General features: G+C 47.1%; 1 protein-coding gene across 1 annotated transcript in view; it reads left to right on the top strand.

The window, feature by feature from the left end:
• The window catches only part of QRICH2 (glutamine rich 2), a 68,647-nt gene that overhangs the window by 26,755 nt on the left and 24,448 nt on the right, over positions 1-17,444 (top strand). The window contains exons 7-12 of the mRNA XM_015423997.1: positions 2,168-2,277; positions 5,292-5,406; positions 7,216-7,467; positions 9,984-10,106; positions 10,294-10,368; positions 10,713-10,877. Of these exons, the coding sequence (XP_015279483.1) occupies positions 2,168-2,277; positions 5,292-5,406; positions 7,216-7,467; positions 9,984-10,106; positions 10,294-10,368; positions 10,713-10,877 (840 nt within the window). The remainder of the gene's footprint in view (positions 1-2,167; positions 2,278-5,291; positions 5,407-7,215; positions 7,468-9,983; positions 10,107-10,293; positions 10,369-10,712; positions 10,878-17,444) is intronic.

Raw genomic sequence — 17,444 nt, 5'->3', positions numbered from 1 at the left:
AAAGGTCTTAAGGCGGAACCACCTACATGTTTGCTGGAGATATGAGGCTGCTTCTGAAAACCACATCCCTCTTGAGTTATCTTAATCCATCTTCATATGTAGTCCACTTTGTGATACATAACGTCCATTTTATCACCACCAGTGATATTGAACATGGATTTTAAAATGCACATTGTGATGATGTCGCATTACTGGGGATCAGGAATCAAGAAGACTCAACACATGGGTGCCAGTTTGGGAGAACAGCCCCATATATCTGCTGATCTTCAAAGGAAGGGCTTCTTTTCTCAGACACTAATGTAATTATTCATTCTGAACTTTGTTAGTCAGACCTAGGGATGGGCACAACCCAGAAAAATGGAGGTTTGTGGAGGTTCGTAGCTCGTGAGGTTTCATGAGCACCGAACCACACATTTCCACGAGCCTTTCCGTTTTATGAGCTGGTTCAAGGTTTGTGGGTTTGTGGCATGGTAGAACAGCCCTCTTGCAGGCGAGAGACACCAAACGTTCAGTGAGTCTTCAGCTGACTGTCCTCTACCTGCCCTCCATGTTTGATAAAGATTGGATTTAGGGGGGCCAAGTTACAGGCCCCCAAAGCAGATGCCCCAGGAAAGTGCTCTTGTTGAATGATCCCCTGCAAACTAGAGGCATCAAACTCGCAGCAGACCTCCCCAGGATGCCCTTCTACCTGCCCTCCAAGTTGTGTGCAGATTGGCTTTGGATTACAGCTCATCTCCAGACTGCTGCCAAGTAAACACAGCTGTGTGTGAGCTGGGGGTATAGCCGTTTTGCTCCCATAGAGCAGAATGGGAGCTCTCTGGTTGGCTTTGGAGGGCCACTATAGGCATTTCCAGGGCTGCAAAAGGTTTGCAGAAGTCCATCTCCCCATTGCCTTGACAATTGATTGATCAGCGCAAGCATGTCTGGCCAACAAAACACACCCACGAGCCCCAGTGAAAAACACAGCAGGTCATGAGACATGCGATTGCACAAGCCGTGCCTTGCTTGCGAACCACAACCTGACCCAAATTCATTATGATTTTTGGCTCATGGTTCGTTTTGTGCTCATCCCTTGTTAGACCTTCTCCAATAACAGCTACAGCTCTCATTTTGTAACTCTACGTCCTGCGTGATAGCTGTGTCACAAATCCAGGCGTTGATAAAGTCATGTTTTATGTTATTGCTGCTGCCTTAAAAAATTAACAAAAATGCAAACATATTTTGATTTTTCTTTGCTGTCCTCTTTTCTCTTCAGCCGCATTCCCTCTTTCGCCCTAGCACTTTCCCCTCCCATCTCAAGCTCATTCACTGTGATTCACTTACTGCAGTGTATGAAATAAAAATAATTTGGACTTTATCAAATCTGCTTTCCTCCTGACCATTCTGGGTCATACTGTCCTGTTCTCACCCTGAGGATTCAGATCTATGCAGAGTTAATGGTTCAGTTAGATGCATAAAATAACGCATCATCAGAAGCCACTGGGTTACAGTAGGCCAGTGATGGTGAACCTTTTAGAGACTGAGTGCCCAAACTGTGACCCAAAACCCACTTATTCATCGCAAAGTGCCAACACGGCAATTTAACCTGAGTACTGAGGTTTTACTTTAGAAAAGACAACTCATACGTTAACTTAAGATGATCCAAACAAAGTAAGGAAAGCAATCCCAAATGCTTTCATTTACTTCAAATTATTTGGCAGAGAATTTGACACTTTAATGACGGTCTGGGCCTGGCTGGGGCGATGGCAGGCGTGCCCACAGAGAGGGCTCTGAGTGCCACCTCTGGCACCCGTGCCATAGGTTCGCCACCACTGCAGTAGGCTATCCAGCTTGTCCTGCTGCTGTTTCTTCCTTGTGTCCCCCTTCCTGGTTCTTGCTGTATTGCTATTTTTGATCTCCTGATTGAGCCTGGCTTCAGCCATGCGTCTCATCCATTACAAGCACAGTATACTAGGACATTACAATGCCCTTCTTTCTTACCAATCAGTCAATTTAAGATTAAATTCAGCTGTGATACATGCAAGCATTAGTCCCTAGAAGCAGGCATTACCTGCAATAGGGAGGAATGTGTTCCTTTACTACAAAGAACAGGTCAGCATGTTGACTAAATTCCTTGAGAGGCAACCATCAGTTTAGGGCTCCTCATTCTTTCCAATTGTGATTCTAGATAGACAAGATTCAGAGAATTATTGAAGGAGATCTGGCGGCAGTGCCACTCACAGATGCTACGCCAGTGGAGGGAGCTGGTCAGATCAACATGCAGATAGGTTATCTCAGGTAAAACTAGGAAGATGAAGCACATAAGGGGGGGGAATCGAATCTCAGCTTCGTTGGCTAATGCCGTGATTTGTGGCGGCAGGCCTCCTCCAAACGACCATTGCCTGTATATTGTGAAGTTCACGTGCAGCAGTAAAATAGAGAGCCCTGTTCTATCTTCATCTCATAAAATCATCACGATAATACGAAGAGCACATAAAAAAAAAAAAACACACCATACATCTCAACCCATTTATCTGTATTTAGATCAATGGAACACCTTGTCTTTCTCAGTTGTGGGACTATATATTTTTTTCTCCATCAAGACACAGCCGATTGATGGCAACTCCTCATGGGGGTTTTCATGGCAAGAGACGTTCAGAGGTGGTTTGCCATTGCCAGCCTCCTAGACTTTCTTGGGGGTCTCCCATGCAATGAATGATCTGAGGAGACTGGGCTACTTTTTGTAGCAGGAACTCCTCCGCATATTAGGCGACACACCCCTAATGTAGCCAATCCTCCAAGAGCTTACAGAGCTCTTCTTACAGGGGCTACTGTAAGCTCTTGGAGGATTGGCTACATTAGGGGTGTGTCGCCTAATATGCGGAGGAGTTCCTGCTACAAAAAGAGCCCTGCATCCAGGTCAGGGCATAACTATAATAAGTTCCTAATATGCGGAGGAGTTCCTGCTACAAAAAGAGCCCTGCATCCAGGTCAGGGCATAACTATAATAAGTTCCTGTAAAGCTGTTCCAAAGACTTTTTTTGTTTGGGGGAGTATAAATGAGGGATGATTAAAAATTCACTTTCCCCCCAGCAAAACACCGTTTGGTCAATATTCATACTTTGAATGTTTCCCCCCCCCTGATGAATTATAAAAAGAAAACGCCTCTCAACACATTTATGTTATTCCTGTGCACACCCTGTAGAATTTTGAAATATCCAAAAAGGCTCTTCGCTGTCCTTCAGGTAACGGGTGCTGGTTTCTTTTTAAACCATGAGATGTTTCAGAAAGTTGGCTGAAAAGGAACAAAGATTGGGTTACCCATTCAAACGTCGTTTGACTTTGAGGCAAGGCCTGCATGGTGCTTAAGAAGTCATTGTTGACAGAAGCGAGAGGACCGAAGACAAACGTGGGACAGAGCTGTTACCATGTCAGAAAGTTTTAAAGAGCTGTTCTAAGTCCCTTCCCCTATCCCATAGCCTCGCAAGCCCAACTTGTTTCTCCGTAGGTCAGGTTTTTGGGAGCCCCTGGCAAGATGCTCTCCAGCAGGCTCCTTCCTAAGTACTGCCATGACTGGGACAGAGAAAAAAGGCAAGCAAATAGCAGCCACCTGCTCCCAGTTGCCATTGTTTCTCATACACTGGCCATGGTGACTAAACATCTGCTGCCACCACGAAGTTGCCACTAGCCTGCCTGTCCAGCTGGTTTGGATGGTGGCTGTTGCCATTGTTTTCTCAGGGAAGTGAGTGAACAGTGGCCAGTGGTGTGCCGCAACCATTGATGCTTGCCCTCTACCTGGCAGAAGAGGAGGGGGCCCCTGTGTGTACCCGTGGCAGTGGTGTGTATGCGAAGGAAGAGAGGAGGGTCGCACAGGCTGAATCTCTAGAAGGGTACAGTCCATTACAGTACAGTACCGTTAATATCACTCCCCCCACCCCAAGAGAGAGAGCAGGTTTTGATTGCTACTGCTGCACTGTAGCAAGCCTTCCCAAGTCCCGCCCCACCAGCCCTCAGCAGTTGCCCAATAATGGTGCTGGCTTGTCTTCCTTCCCACATACATGACTTTGCATTACTGGGGAAAGTAGCTGGAAGAGGAATTACTGGCACATTGCACATACCGTCAGGACTGTTTGCATTGCCACATGATACAATCTCCCTTATAAATAAAAGCCAAATGGTGGTGGCACTTCTCTAGAACATTCCACACGCTCCAAAATCAGTTCGCTCTCTGATCTGTCATTCAGAGGGTCTCCCTATCCACTGGCTGCTTTGCCTGAGTCCTGCCTCCAACATTCTGAACATTTTGCTGTTCCTCCCCCCCCCATAGCCAGTCAGTACCCAGAGGTTATTTGCATATGCAGCCTCATTGGCCTCTGCCTCGGAACACAGAGGTCATGTGCATATGCGACTTGATTGGCTTTTGCCTCTAACATTCTAAGCAGTTTTGCTGTTCTGAGGTAAAATGTGTCCAATCTCCAGGTGAGGGCTGGAGATCACTCAGAATTACAACTGCTTTCCAGATGGCAGAGATCAGTTCCCCTGGAGAAAATGGTGGGCTCTGTATCCTTATATGCTGCTGAGGTGGCCCCCGTATGACAGCCAATGTGACGTAGCAGTCAGGGCTTCAGAGCACGGGAGAGGCTGCAGGTGTGTGGGGGGGGGTGGAAAGCTGAAGAGTGAGGGGGAAATAAACGTAGGTTGATGATTGGCTGGGCAGGAGATAGGGTTGCCAACTCCAGGTGGGAAATGCCTGGAGAGGTGAGGGATGGAGCCTGGAGAGGGTGAGGTTTCAGGAGGCGTGGGACCTCGGACAGGTACAAAGCCATAGACTCCACCCTCCAAACCAACTATTCCCTTCTGGGGAACCATCGTTGCCAATCTCCAGGTGAGGGCTGGAGATCACTCAAAATTACAACTGTTCTTTAGGGTAGCAGAGATCAGTTCCTCTGGAGAAAATGGTGGACTCAGTGTCATTATACCCTGATGAGGTCACCACAGCAAATTGACACTGAGTGTCCAAGGCCGGGGCACCCGCCCAGAGCCTCTTTCTAGAGGTCGTTGTATTTATTTCCACAACGGGCCTTTTTCCTAGTGGTAAATAAAATTAAAAGCTCTGGTCTTGGCAGAATGGGATGAGGAGATGCACTGAAGCTTCTGGGGGGCTGGTTTCAGCAGGTTACCCTACCCTACCCCCCCCCAGCATCCCATGTGTGCATTGGAGAGCTAGGGAACAGACAAAACACACTTATACTCATAAATTGTTTCTCATGTTTGATGCATAATTCTTCTCTGTTGTTGGCTTTGCGGTACAGAGGAACAGTGCAGGAGATAGAGAAAGAGCTAAAGGAGCTGAGAGACAAGCAGGATAAGGGGAAAGCGACACTGGAGCAGTCGGTGACCGACACTGCCCTTGACTTACAAGAACAGGTCAGCAAGAGGGATCAGGACCAGCACAAGCGGCTTGCCATGCTCTTCATTCCTGGCTGGCTACCCTGAGTTCCTCCTGGCCATTCATTCCTCTCTCCCTTCTGTCTTTTCAACGCCAAGCCAAATCTTTTACTTAGGTGGGCTTTCAGGGAATGAAGAAGCTGGTGTGTTAACTACTTTCCCACACTGCTGCTGTTTTTATTTTCTTTGAGGGCTTTATTAGACGTGTGGTATGTTATATTGCCTGCTTTTAATTATTTGTTAGCTGCCGTGAATACTACGGCAGAAAGGTGGTCTGTAAATGGTTTAAATAAACAAATGTGGGCACACAAGTGGTTTAAATACATAAATAAATGTGGTTTAGAGCATTTGCCAACCGCATCTCCCCCCCCCTTGGGACCCTTGCCCATTGCAAGAGGCATCTTGCCCATGAATGACATAATCCTACACTGCCAAGGATAAGCCCTGATATGGGGCAAGTCAGCCTAGAAACTGAAGATTAAGATTGTCCAAGTTCTCTTTATGTTGGCTTCTGCCTTGCAGTTAGTGCTGAATAACAATGAGGAGTATCAACAATATTGTCTGCTTGATTAGCTTGCCAGACCCACTTGCCAGCTACCCAAAACATGCATATGACCTAATGAGCTGGTAAATGTTTTATACTTGCAGCCACAACTGGCATAAATCCCACTTTACTGAACAAGAGTTTGGAATCATGCTGTCCATACTAAAAACTTTGATTCGCATGGGTTATGTCTGGGTTCCCTGCTCCATCATTCAGTCAGATGTGAGCTGCCGTTTCCCTTCAATTCCCACGTGGTGCCTAATTCAGATTGAGACCATGTCACATGAAGAGGAAGTGCCTGAGCCTCCCCCCCCCCGCATTTTTTCCCCAACCTGAAATGGTCCCAAGGCACCCTTTGCCCCATTGGGGGCTTCATGGGCACTGCTTGGGTACCCACAGGTTTCCCCTGCTGAGCAGCTAGACACCCCTGGGCCACTTCAGGTCAGGAAAAAGCACAGTGCGGAAGCCCCTTTTCCGTATGCACCACAGTCCTGATCCAAATGGGACACAATACCTGTGAGAATTGAGGGGCACTCTCCACTCGCACCTGATTGAAAGTCGGGAAGTTAGATACAACCCACATAAAATATAGTGTGTGAATTGGCCCACACATGTGACAGTCTGAATTAATAAGTGAACCTTGTGGAAAGTTGTAGGGAGAGGTGTCATGTGGTCACTTTCCTTCTAGAAATCCCAAAGGGCAGTTTTGACTTAGATGAAAATGCTACTTTTACACAGAGTAGCTAGCATCAACTTCCTTTCTCTTCTCTCATCCAGGTCAGGATAAAGCCCTTTGGCCCCCAAACTGCAGAATCCCAAAGTCTACTACTTGGGTAGTTGCCTTTTCTAGGTTTTCAAAAGAAAAACTCCCTCTGTAATCCTCTATATTGGGCAGTATAGTCATACTCTTGAGGGCTGGCTGCAGGCTTTTATAGGGCATAAGGTGTTCATAGGCAGATGTCCCTCTGTCTCAGCTCCCTTCCTGCTATTAAAACTCCCCTTCCCTTTCTTCATCTATGGGGAGCAGAATGGGACCCTGTCAGTCTCAGTGGTATACAAGGAGCAGTACTATTTCTATATCCCCCTTTGCATAAAGAGAACAACCAAGATTTTCATGAAACCAAAAGTTCTCCATAAGAGAAACCTGATTCTGCTTCCCTCTCCCCAGGTCTGATGAAAATAGAGATATTCTGCTGTCAGATTCCCTTAACCAGACTCCTCCTTCTCTCCTTGCTTGCCCACAGTTAGACAAGCTTAGATCGGTCATGGAGAACATGATGGCCTCTTCATCCACCTTGCTGTCCATGAGCATGCCACCTACTCCAGAACCTGGGGTGGCTCAGGTCCAGCAGAGCACATGCGCAGCTTGCAGCTTAGATGTCAGTGAGAAAGTAAGCCAGCTGTTCAAGCGTTATGAGCAGCTGCAGGATTCAATAAACAAGTTCATGTTGAGGCAGGCAGAAGGCAAAATGGCCAAGAAACCCAAGGAGCGCCAGGTAAGGCCAACAAGAGAACCTGGCTCAGTTGAGCTCAACCTTCAAATGTGTATCTGAAGACAGAGGAAATCCCCGCAGAAGGTAACATGGGCTCATTTGATGCTTGTTGGAAAGGCCTGAAAGGGGATTGTTTGTTATCTATGCAGGTGGCTTCAGCGGCCTGACATCTAGACTTAGAAGCTGGGGTTCAGTGTAGCATTTCTGCAGATAGAACAATTTCCACCAGTGGAAATGTTCCACCGGTGGAAATGAACTCAATTCAAGCCAGTAAGTTTTGATTGAAGCACCAAGAGACAAGAAAGGGAGGTGGGAAGAGTGATGGGAGTGCTTGAGCACAGTGCACATGTTGGGTTCACGTCTGACCTCATTTTAATTGCCATCTGTTGTAACATCTGAATGCACCCTTAGAAGCAGAGGCCGCCAAATTGTAGGTCCAAAAGAGATCAGAAGATCATGCAACTCAACCTGCTCACCTAATGCATATATTATCCTACCTTCTCTGTATACAAGATTCCTGTATCTCTCCCCCTACCCTACCTCCACTGCTGTCCTCCTGTTCCAAAAAGGTGGTGGGTGAGTCTCTGGGACATTCAGACGTATCTGAGGTGGCAGCTCTTCACCTACAATGCACAAGCAGGTGTAGCGGATGGTGTTCTGAGAATGGTTCCCGGCCAGGTCCTAAGAGTCTTCAAATCATCCTAGCTTAACCAACAGCCCCTGCCACCACGTCACATGTAAAAATGTGTCATTTGCATCATCTAAATGTTTGGCTGGTTAACTTTTCATGCCTCTTGGGAGGCTATTTCTTATCTGCCTTCCTCCTTTTGCTCAGCTGCAGTAGGATTCAGTAGGTTTCAAGCAGCCTGCCTGAGTTTAAGTGGCATTAAAGACCAAGAGCCTCCTCTATTTTGCTCTTCTGTTGTTCAGTTCCATGGCCTTCTGTCTCAACTCTGATTTTAAATAGCTGTAGGAAGTGAGGCAAGAGCTGTCGTGTCTCAAGTGGTTAAGACGCTGAACTGCAGGCTGTGGAAAGTCGGTAGTTCAGCAGTTCGAGACCCGGGTTACCGCATGACGGAGTGAGCTCCCGTCTCTAGTTCCAGCTCCTGCCAACCTAGCAGTTCGAAAGCAAGAAATTGCAAGTAGATAAATAGGTACCACTTCGGTGGGAAGGTAACAGCGTTCCGTGCGCCTTGGTGTTTAGTCATGCCGGCCACATGACCACGGAAACGTCTTCGGACAGCGCTGGCTCTTCGGCTTTGAAATGGAGACGAGCACCGCAACCCTAGAGTCGGATTCGACTGGCTTTCGAGCAAGGGAACCTTTACCTTTTACTAGGAAGTGAGGCAGCCGTTAGTTAAGTTCCTGGAAGATGAAAATCATCTTTGAGGCCGCTAAGCCAGTGCTTGCCTCTGTTTTCACTAGATGATCATGAGAACCGCATGGTCTGATGGCTTTTTAAAATGGGGTCTAGCTTTCAAAGGATGGGAAGTTAATCATAGGACTTCTGTCGGGCTGTATTTGAACATCACAAAGAAACAGCCATCGGGTCAAGCCCAAAATCCTCTGGACCATGTGTTCTCCCCACCCCCTTCTCCCCTGGCATGCTGAGCCAAGGCTGAAGATTTCCTGTCTTAAGACATCTTCAGTCTAACCACCGTTTGTTGTGATTCTCAAATCTGAGCACTTCAACATATAATTTTCCCCCCTTGCCCACAAACTGAGATTCTAAATCAGGATTGGGAGGGAGGGGGAAGTGTGAGAATTGCAATTTTCTTTTTATGTACTGACTCTTTGAGGGCATTTCAACATTGCTGCATCGGATCTGTTCTGGATCAACTGGGATTCAACTATGTGGGCAGGCAATGGTCCCATGAGTCCTTATCATAGTATCATCATCTTGGTGGAAGTGGTGTGTGCCGACACTATGGGGAAAGCTTATGAGACCCCATGAATGGGATTGGGTCAAGCACCCTGAAAAGGCCACTCCCATGCAGCTAGGGTAATTTTAAACAGTCCTTCTCACAGGGAATACAACATTGTTACAGTGGCTAGATATGAACATGTAAACCTGTGAAGCTGCCTTATAGCAAGCTAGGCCATTGTCCGTCTAGTTCAGTACTGACTCCTCTAATTGGCAGGAACTTTCCAAGGTTTCAGGTGGGAAAAGGTAATTTCCATCACTTTTAAACTAGAGATTGGCCCTTTTGCATGCAAAGCAGGTGCCATGTTGCTGCACAACTGACCCTCTGAAAAAATAATCCATCTAGCCCATATTCTCTCTTTGTGTGCAGTTCCTCAGAAATTTCTTGTGGAAATGAATGGAAACTGTGCACTCACAAACTCTTGCTGGTTCTTTTTCAAGGCAGTGTCCAAGAAACCCCTTGTTCATCCCTCCTCCAATCCCAGCTTCCTAAGACCAGAGCTTTAAAGGTGTCCTAAGCAGGAACTGGGAAACCATAGGCTGGCCCCCAGTATATCATTTGAAGCCTTTATTGCTTTATTGGCTCTACAAACAGGAGGAAGAGATGCTCAACAACATCCAAACGACTATCCTCCAAGTTCAAGATGACTGTGAGAAGCTGAACACCACGACAAGCACTCTCATAGATGATCATCACCAGAAGCAGAGAGAGATCAGTGTAGGTGATCTTGACGCACAGCAGGGTGATGTCCAACATCAGACGAAGGGGACCCTCCTGGTAGATGCCACGAGCATTCCACATCTTGGTACTGGGTGACAATGCTGCACAGACAAGCGATCTGTATACTGTGCAGGAAACAGGCTTATATTTTTAGTAACTCACTTTGACCCCTTGTTCTTTACAGATGTTGTTCAAGTCCCTGGAGAAGCTAGAAAAAGATAAAGCTGACAAAGACCGGATTGTGATGGAGATCGATGTGGTAAGGAGTTGAAATGGATGTCTTCTTGTAGTTGTGCACGTCAAGAACCAGCAATGGGCTCCATTTACAGAAGGCCATACATATAGTAGATGTAGGCCTGGGTTCTGCTCTCAGCTCCATAGCTGATAAACAGAGCAGCTGTGAGAAGTTTCCTTCCTTCCTTCCTTCCTTCCTTCCTTCCTTCCTTCCTTCCTTCCTTTTTTTTTGTAGAAGGATGCTGATCTTTGCCTTCCTTGGAGGACTGGGGAAATTCAAAACTACATGCACTGGAGGGAAGGAGAGGGGAACTGTTTGCAATACAGCTCAACCCAAAGATCATCCCCATCTTGTGTCCTTCTTTCCAGAAAGCAGATAAGACTGCCCTGGCTGCAAAGGTCAGCCGTACCCAGTTTGATGCCACCACAGAGCAGTTGCATAAGATGATGCAAGAGCTGCTAAACAAGATGGCTGGGCAAGAGCAAGACTGGCAGAAGATGCTTGACAAACTCTTGATGGAAATGGACTCCAAGGTAAATGAATTGTGGGTCTCTTCGGTCAGCCGCAGCAGCCTAGCCAATCAGGGCCAATGTAATTATCTGACCATTGCTTCCCATTTGGGGGGGGGGTTTGAATCCCCCTAAGGGGAGTTTTTTATTGGTTTTTTCACAAAACTACAAAGTATAACTGAAAATATAAGAAGGGAAACTACATCTAAGGAGAAAGAAAAGAAACCCACTAATAACTAAAACCCCAAGAGTGGGAGATCAATACATCAGCTTATCTCAGTGTTAATCTAAAATGCTAGTAATACATTGAACATAGTCTAGTCGGTTATGCTAAGTTATTTATCTTTTAACCATCCATTTATCTGTTAAATGAAACCCTCAGAGCATCCCAAAGTTATTATTAAGTTTTCAGGCACAATTCAGAGTCCTTCAGCCTTTATTTTCTCATATCTTTTCTTATCCTCAATTTATATGGACTTTTGGGGGCTGCCGCCCCCTTTTCAGAGAGAGAGTCCTCATCAGAAGACACCGAGCCTAACTCGCCATCCGATTTGCTTTCTTCTTCCTTCTTGTCCTCCGCTGGTTCCCCCAGCTGTGCTCTCAGAAACTCACGAGCTTTAGGAACAGAGTTAACCTTTTCTTTTTTATCGTGGAGCTTGAAAATGATGCCTTCTGGAATTAACCATCTATAACTGATGCCATTTGTTTGTAAAAAAAAAAGGATTAAGTCTTTATATTTTTTTTCTCTTCTGTCTTATTTCAAATGGAATGTCTTTTAAAATCCTGATATTATTGTCCCCAATTTTCAAGGGTGTTCCCGTAGTTGCTTTCAAAATAGAATCTCTCACATGTCTCTTTGAGAATCTGACTACTATTTCCCCAGGCAGATTATTTTTCTTGATGTATAAGGAATACGACCTGTAGACCACATCAATCTCACTGTAAAGATATTCCGCTGTCAAATCTGTCATTGGGGCTATTGCATCACTCAACAGTTGCTTCAGATTCTCTCCTTTGGATTCCGGGACCCCTTGGAACCGTAGGACCAAATTTGCTTTCTCCATTTGCAGCTGTAAAAGTTGTGACTCTTCCGTAGCTTGTTTCATTTCCATCTTTTGCGCCTTTTTCTTAATTTTTTAGTATTGGCGTCCATTTCCTTCACCTCTGCCATTTGCTCCGTTGCATTTAAAGATTTAGTCAGTTGTAGCTGCTGTGAAGCCAAACTCTGACAATTGTTGACAATTGTTGCTTGATATTAGTCATCTCATCCAGCATAGGGCACAAGGAATCTGCCAACATTTTAGAAAGATCAGTGGTCTCTTCTGTTCGAGGACTGCCCACTAGTTTTGCTTTCAACAGTTTGTCTTTATCTGGTTTCTTTCCCGACATCTTTTTGGATTATTTACTTTTCTAAAAGTTGCTAAAGTCTCTGATATTCACCCATATGCTTACCTGCGCTCTGGTAAGTCTCTTAAAACAGATTTAGACGCTTATTTTTCCACTCCTCCCTCTTTATTTCCGTGTTTTCGTTTATGCGTTTGGGAGGGGCCCCTCCCCCGCTCGCTTTTCGTCGCTCATTAAGGGGGGGCAGCTTTCTTTTAAAATCTTCATGCTCGCTTCAACCCGACTCACAGTTCATTGCCGGCCAACCGGCCACGCTCAGCATCGGTTTTTCTCACCCGATCTCCAATGCTTGTCCCAGTCAGCCACACTAATTCCACGCGGACACTCAGCAGCAGGACCTTCAGGGCGGAGGAGTGCCTCAATTCTCCAGCATCGCACCAGTGAAGAGGTCGCCCTCAAAAGCCCCCTGGCTAGGAGCCTTTTACCAAGGCTCGGGGGGGGGTTGCAACCCGTCGCACCCCCTCCTACATGCTGGTGTGCAGATTGCATATCCGGGACATCCGGGAGATGCGTCTGCCTGCGTGTCGCCATAAACCGGAAGTCCATTGCTTCCCATTGTTCATGGCTTAGTGCTGAAGTAGGCAATCAGGACTGCCCAAACTATCTCCTCTCAGGACTCATAAGCATTCATTGCTGGAAGCCAGCAGTGCATCTTGCCTGGCTTGCACTAGTCCCTGTGACCCAGGTGGACCCAGAGGGGTAGGAAGGTCTGAAGTGCACATTATGCATGGTTCTTGCTGAACCATGCTGAAACACATCAGACCTCCCTAAATTGGTGCACCTGGAAGTGCTCCCTCTGCTGACTTGCCAGCTTAAGGCCAGACCAAGCTACAAGAAAGAAAAAGTTTTTCTTGCTCTACAGGTTAATCCTCCAGTCCTCATACTCCTCCCTAGGGGTGTGCGCTCAGTATATACTGAGCTGAATAAATACCTGAAAAATACCGATAAGAGTTGTGCCGCTAAGGGAATGTATTTTAACTTTAAATACCTTCCCTTCCCTCTTGGGCTTGTGCCGCCTCTGTGGAGCAATGCCCAAGAGGGAGGGGAAAGTATTTAAACTTTACCTTCCCTTTGCTCTGGAGTCATGCTGCAGAGGCAGCATGAGCCTGAGAGGGAAGGGGTAGAAAAGGTATTTAAAATTTAAATACCTTCCCTTCACTCACAGTCGTGCTGCAGCATGGCTCCAGGAGTGAAATTTTCCATTATACTCTATGGGTACGGTCCCCATAGGGTATAATGGAGCTGAATATATTTGGGTTTCCAAATATTGACCCAAATACCAGTGAAATACTGATACTGGTATCAGGTATATTTGGGAGTACATATATACCAGCGAGTATATAGTACCCTATATACCAGCCAGTAAATAGTGGGAGCATTCTATCAGCCCACCAGTGGTCTGAGGCTAACGCGAAGACTGGTTGGCGCAGCGATGCCTGGGCAACAGATTCCGGTGCTCCTGGGGAGGGGAAAGTATAGCAGTGGGTCCAGGCAGAGAGCTAAGGGAGCGGCACAGAGAAACAGAATGGCTCGGCACCCTTCCAGCCTGCGACCCATCCTGAAAGTTGTCGGAAGTGGGGCTAGGATGGATGACCCCCCTCCGACATTGGTGCTGTGCAACACCAGGTCTATAAATAATTGCCATGGTCCTTCAGGACTTCCCGTTGGAACAGAAGGTAGACCTGGCATGCATAACTGAGACCTGGGTGCGCGATGGGGAGACCGTAGCTCTCTCCCAGCTTGCCCCGGTCCTACACCAATCACGGACTAGGGGGCGGGGGAGAGTGGCTATTTTCATTCGGGAGGTTTACTCCATCAGGGCGCTCCCGCTGTTGGAGATCTCGGGCACTGGGTGTGTCAGCCTGGTGTGGGAAGCCGGGGAGAGTGGTGATTTGGCTGGTGTACCGACTGCCTAACGCACCGGCCAATAGCCTGCCGTCACTGATGGAGGCCGTATCAGGCTGGATGCTGGAACACCTAGGCTAATAGTCCTGGGTGACTTCAACGTCCATGCCGATGACATGGCTTCCATTCAGGCAGCTGGCCTAGTGTCATCCATGGCGGCGCTGGGACTCTCCCAATTTATAACAACCACTCACCATGCTGGGCACACACTCAATTTGATCTTTGCGGCTGGAGTAAGAGTGGACCGAATTACTGCTTTGGCAGTACCATGGTTGGACCACCATGCCCTGTGGGTCCATCTGAATGTTCCACCCCGACCCTGTTTAGGTGGCGAGGGTATTTTAGCCCACCTGCGGAGCCAAATGGACCCAGTGTGGCTCCAAATGGCCCTCCAGGATCCGATGGCCCCCTGGCGGCTCGTTGGATGAGCTTGTAGATGATTGGCACAGTCGGCTCTCTGCAGCCATCGATGAGATTGCTCCCCAGCGCCCACTGCGCCCTCACTCTAGGCTTGCTCCCTGGTTTACCCAGGAGTTGCGGCTTATGAAACGAGAATTGAGATGGCTAGAGAGACGGTCGAGCTGTGCTCGAGACGAAGCTACAAGAGCATCTTATAGGATGTTTATGAGATCCTATGAGATGGCAGTCAAAGCTGCTAAGAGAGAGTTCTATGCGGCTACGATTGCGTCTGCGAAATCACGCCTAGCCCAATTGTTTAGATCGATTCGGTCTATAACAGCTCTGCCACAGGGCAGATCAAACGCTAGGGAATTGGATATTGGCTGTGAGGCATTTGCAAGCTATTTTGCGGATAAAGTCTTGGCGCTCCACCGTGACCTCCCTGCCACAGTTGAAACAGTGAGTGAACTCAAGGCCCCTTGCGCATCTTCAGTTCCGGCTTTAGGTTATTTCAGCCCGCTCAGCCTGGAGGAAGTCGACAGATTGCTCGCAGCTGTATGCCCAACCACATGCAGCCTTGATCCGTGCCCTCCCTGGCTCATTAAAGCGGGCCATGAGGGGTTTCGAGGTGCCCTAAGGGAGATTATCAACAAGTCCCTCTCTGACGGGCGGTTCCTGGGGGCACTCAAGGAAGCGATGGTCCGCCCTCTCCTGAAAAAACCATCTCTGGATCCGGCCAAATTGGCCAACTATCGGCTGGTTTCCAATTTGCCCTATTTGGGCAAATTAATTGAGAGGGCGGTGGCAATACAGTTGGAGGGCTTCCTGGATGACACTTCCATATTAGATCCCTTCCAGTCCGGCTTTTGCCTGGGACATGGGACGGAAACAGCGCTGTTCACTCTTACTGATGACCTCCGAAGGCATCTGTATCGGGACAGCTCGGCAGTACTGATGCTGTTGGATCTGTCGGCTGCGTTCGACGCGGTCGACCATCGGTTGCTGACCGACTGCCTCATTGATATGGGGATACAGGGGCTTGTCTTGCAATGGCTTGCTTCCTTTCTCCAGGGTCGGTGACAAAGGGTGGTGCTAGGGGAACAGCAGTCCAGGAGACATCTGCTTGATTGCAGAGTGCCTCAGGGGGAAGTGCTTTCCATGATGTTATTTAGCATCTATATGCGCCCCCTTGCTCAGAGGTATGGACTGGGTTGTCACCAGTTGGACTCCAGACCGGAAGATCTGGACCAGGCTTGGCAAGCCATGACTGGTTGGCTCAGACTGAGTCAGCTTAAATTAAATCCGGCGAAGATGGATTTCCTGTGCCTGAGTCAGGGTTGTTCGGGGATTGGAATCCCGCTCCCGACCTTCGATGGGGCACCATTAGTGCCAGCTCTGGAGGTTAGGAGTTTGGGAGTGCTCCTGGATCCCTCCTTAACAATGGAGGCCCAGGTAGCAGCCACTACTAAGTCGGCCTTTTACCATCTTCGGCTGATTCGGAAGTTGGTTCCCTTCCTCGATTGCAACAACCTGGCTACAGTGATCCATGTGATGGTCACCTCAAGATTAGACTTCTGTAACACTCTCTACATGGGGCTGCCCTTGTCCCAAATCCAGAAGCTGCAGCTAGTGCAGAACGCTGCAGCCGGGCTTCTGATGGGTCTCCCTTGATGGGAGCACATCCGGCCTGTGTTGAAGACAATAGCATACCGAATTTGCTTCAAGGTGCTGGTACTTACCTTTAAAGCCCTATATGGCCAGGGTCAGACATACCTGAGGGACTGCCATTCCCCATACATACCCCAAAGAGCACTACAGTCGGGGTCACAACATTGACTAATCATTCCAGGCCCTAAGGATACCAGGCTTGCTGTTATTAGGGCCAGGGCCTTCTCAGTGGCAGCTCCTCACTGGTGGAGATCAAGGTCCTGCGGGATCTTTTACAGTTCCTCAGGGCCTGCAAGATGGAGCTCTTCCACCAGGCTTTCAATTAGGAGCCACCTACCACTATTATTAACATCTGTGGTAAAGGGCCAGCCCAGTTTGGTGATCAAGTCACATCGTCGTGGGACACAGGAAGATCACTGAGTCAGGAACTTTGGTGTTACATCTAAACCACACTTTTTTTTCTTGGTGCTCCCCAAAGGGGATTTTTTTATTTGCATTTTCTATAAACTACAAACTATAAAACTACAATGAAATCAGGGCAGGGAACTACATACTATGAGTGAAAGTAAAGAAAACCCACTAAAAACCCAAGAGATGGTGGTCATACAAACTGCTTAGCAAAATTAGCTTGTAGGTCATAATTCAATTCAAATTTGTTGAATGTGGTCATCTAACAATCAATTTATACTAATAATCTGACTTTAAACACTTCTACTTCTGACTTCTTAAAAAGCAATATAAGACTTATAACAATACTAAGGTTGTTAGTACTAACCTTGGAAGATAGTAGAACATTGTCATTAGAAGGTCATGACCAAAAATGGGGTGGCATTCTTACGTTTGGTATGACGAGGATAAAGTGCATTCTATATTTAATCAACATGTATTAAGAAGAGCTTTAAACAAGGTTTGGAATGAGATAAAAGAAAAATTTTATAGGAAAACTGCTAGATGGGTAGCACCGTTCGAGGCCTTTGTAATGCCATCTCTTCTGGTAAAGGAGAAAAAGGCTAGTTATAATATATTATTAGAAAAGAATAATGTTTTAAAAACAGAAGAGAAATTAAGAAAGGAACATCAAATTATACTAACATGGTGGGAGTGCGCTCTTCTACAAGATAGATATGGTAGAGATAAAATTAGGGGTTTCGAAGATACAAATAATCATTTGGATAAAATATGGCTGTCATCTAGTGATAAATTAATCCAAAAACT

The sequence above is a fragment of the Gekko japonicus genome, unplaced genomic scaffold (genome assembly GCF_001447785.1).
Source record: "Gekko japonicus isolate JY-2015 unplaced genomic scaffold, Gekko_japonicus_V1.1 scaffold442, whole genome shotgun sequence".
NCBI classification, from domain to species: Eukaryota; Metazoa; Chordata; class Lepidosauria; order Squamata; family Gekkonidae; genus Gekko; species Gekko japonicus.
The sequence above is the reverse complement of the archived record's forward strand: the minus strand, read 5'-3'. Positions and strand labels throughout refer to the sequence as shown.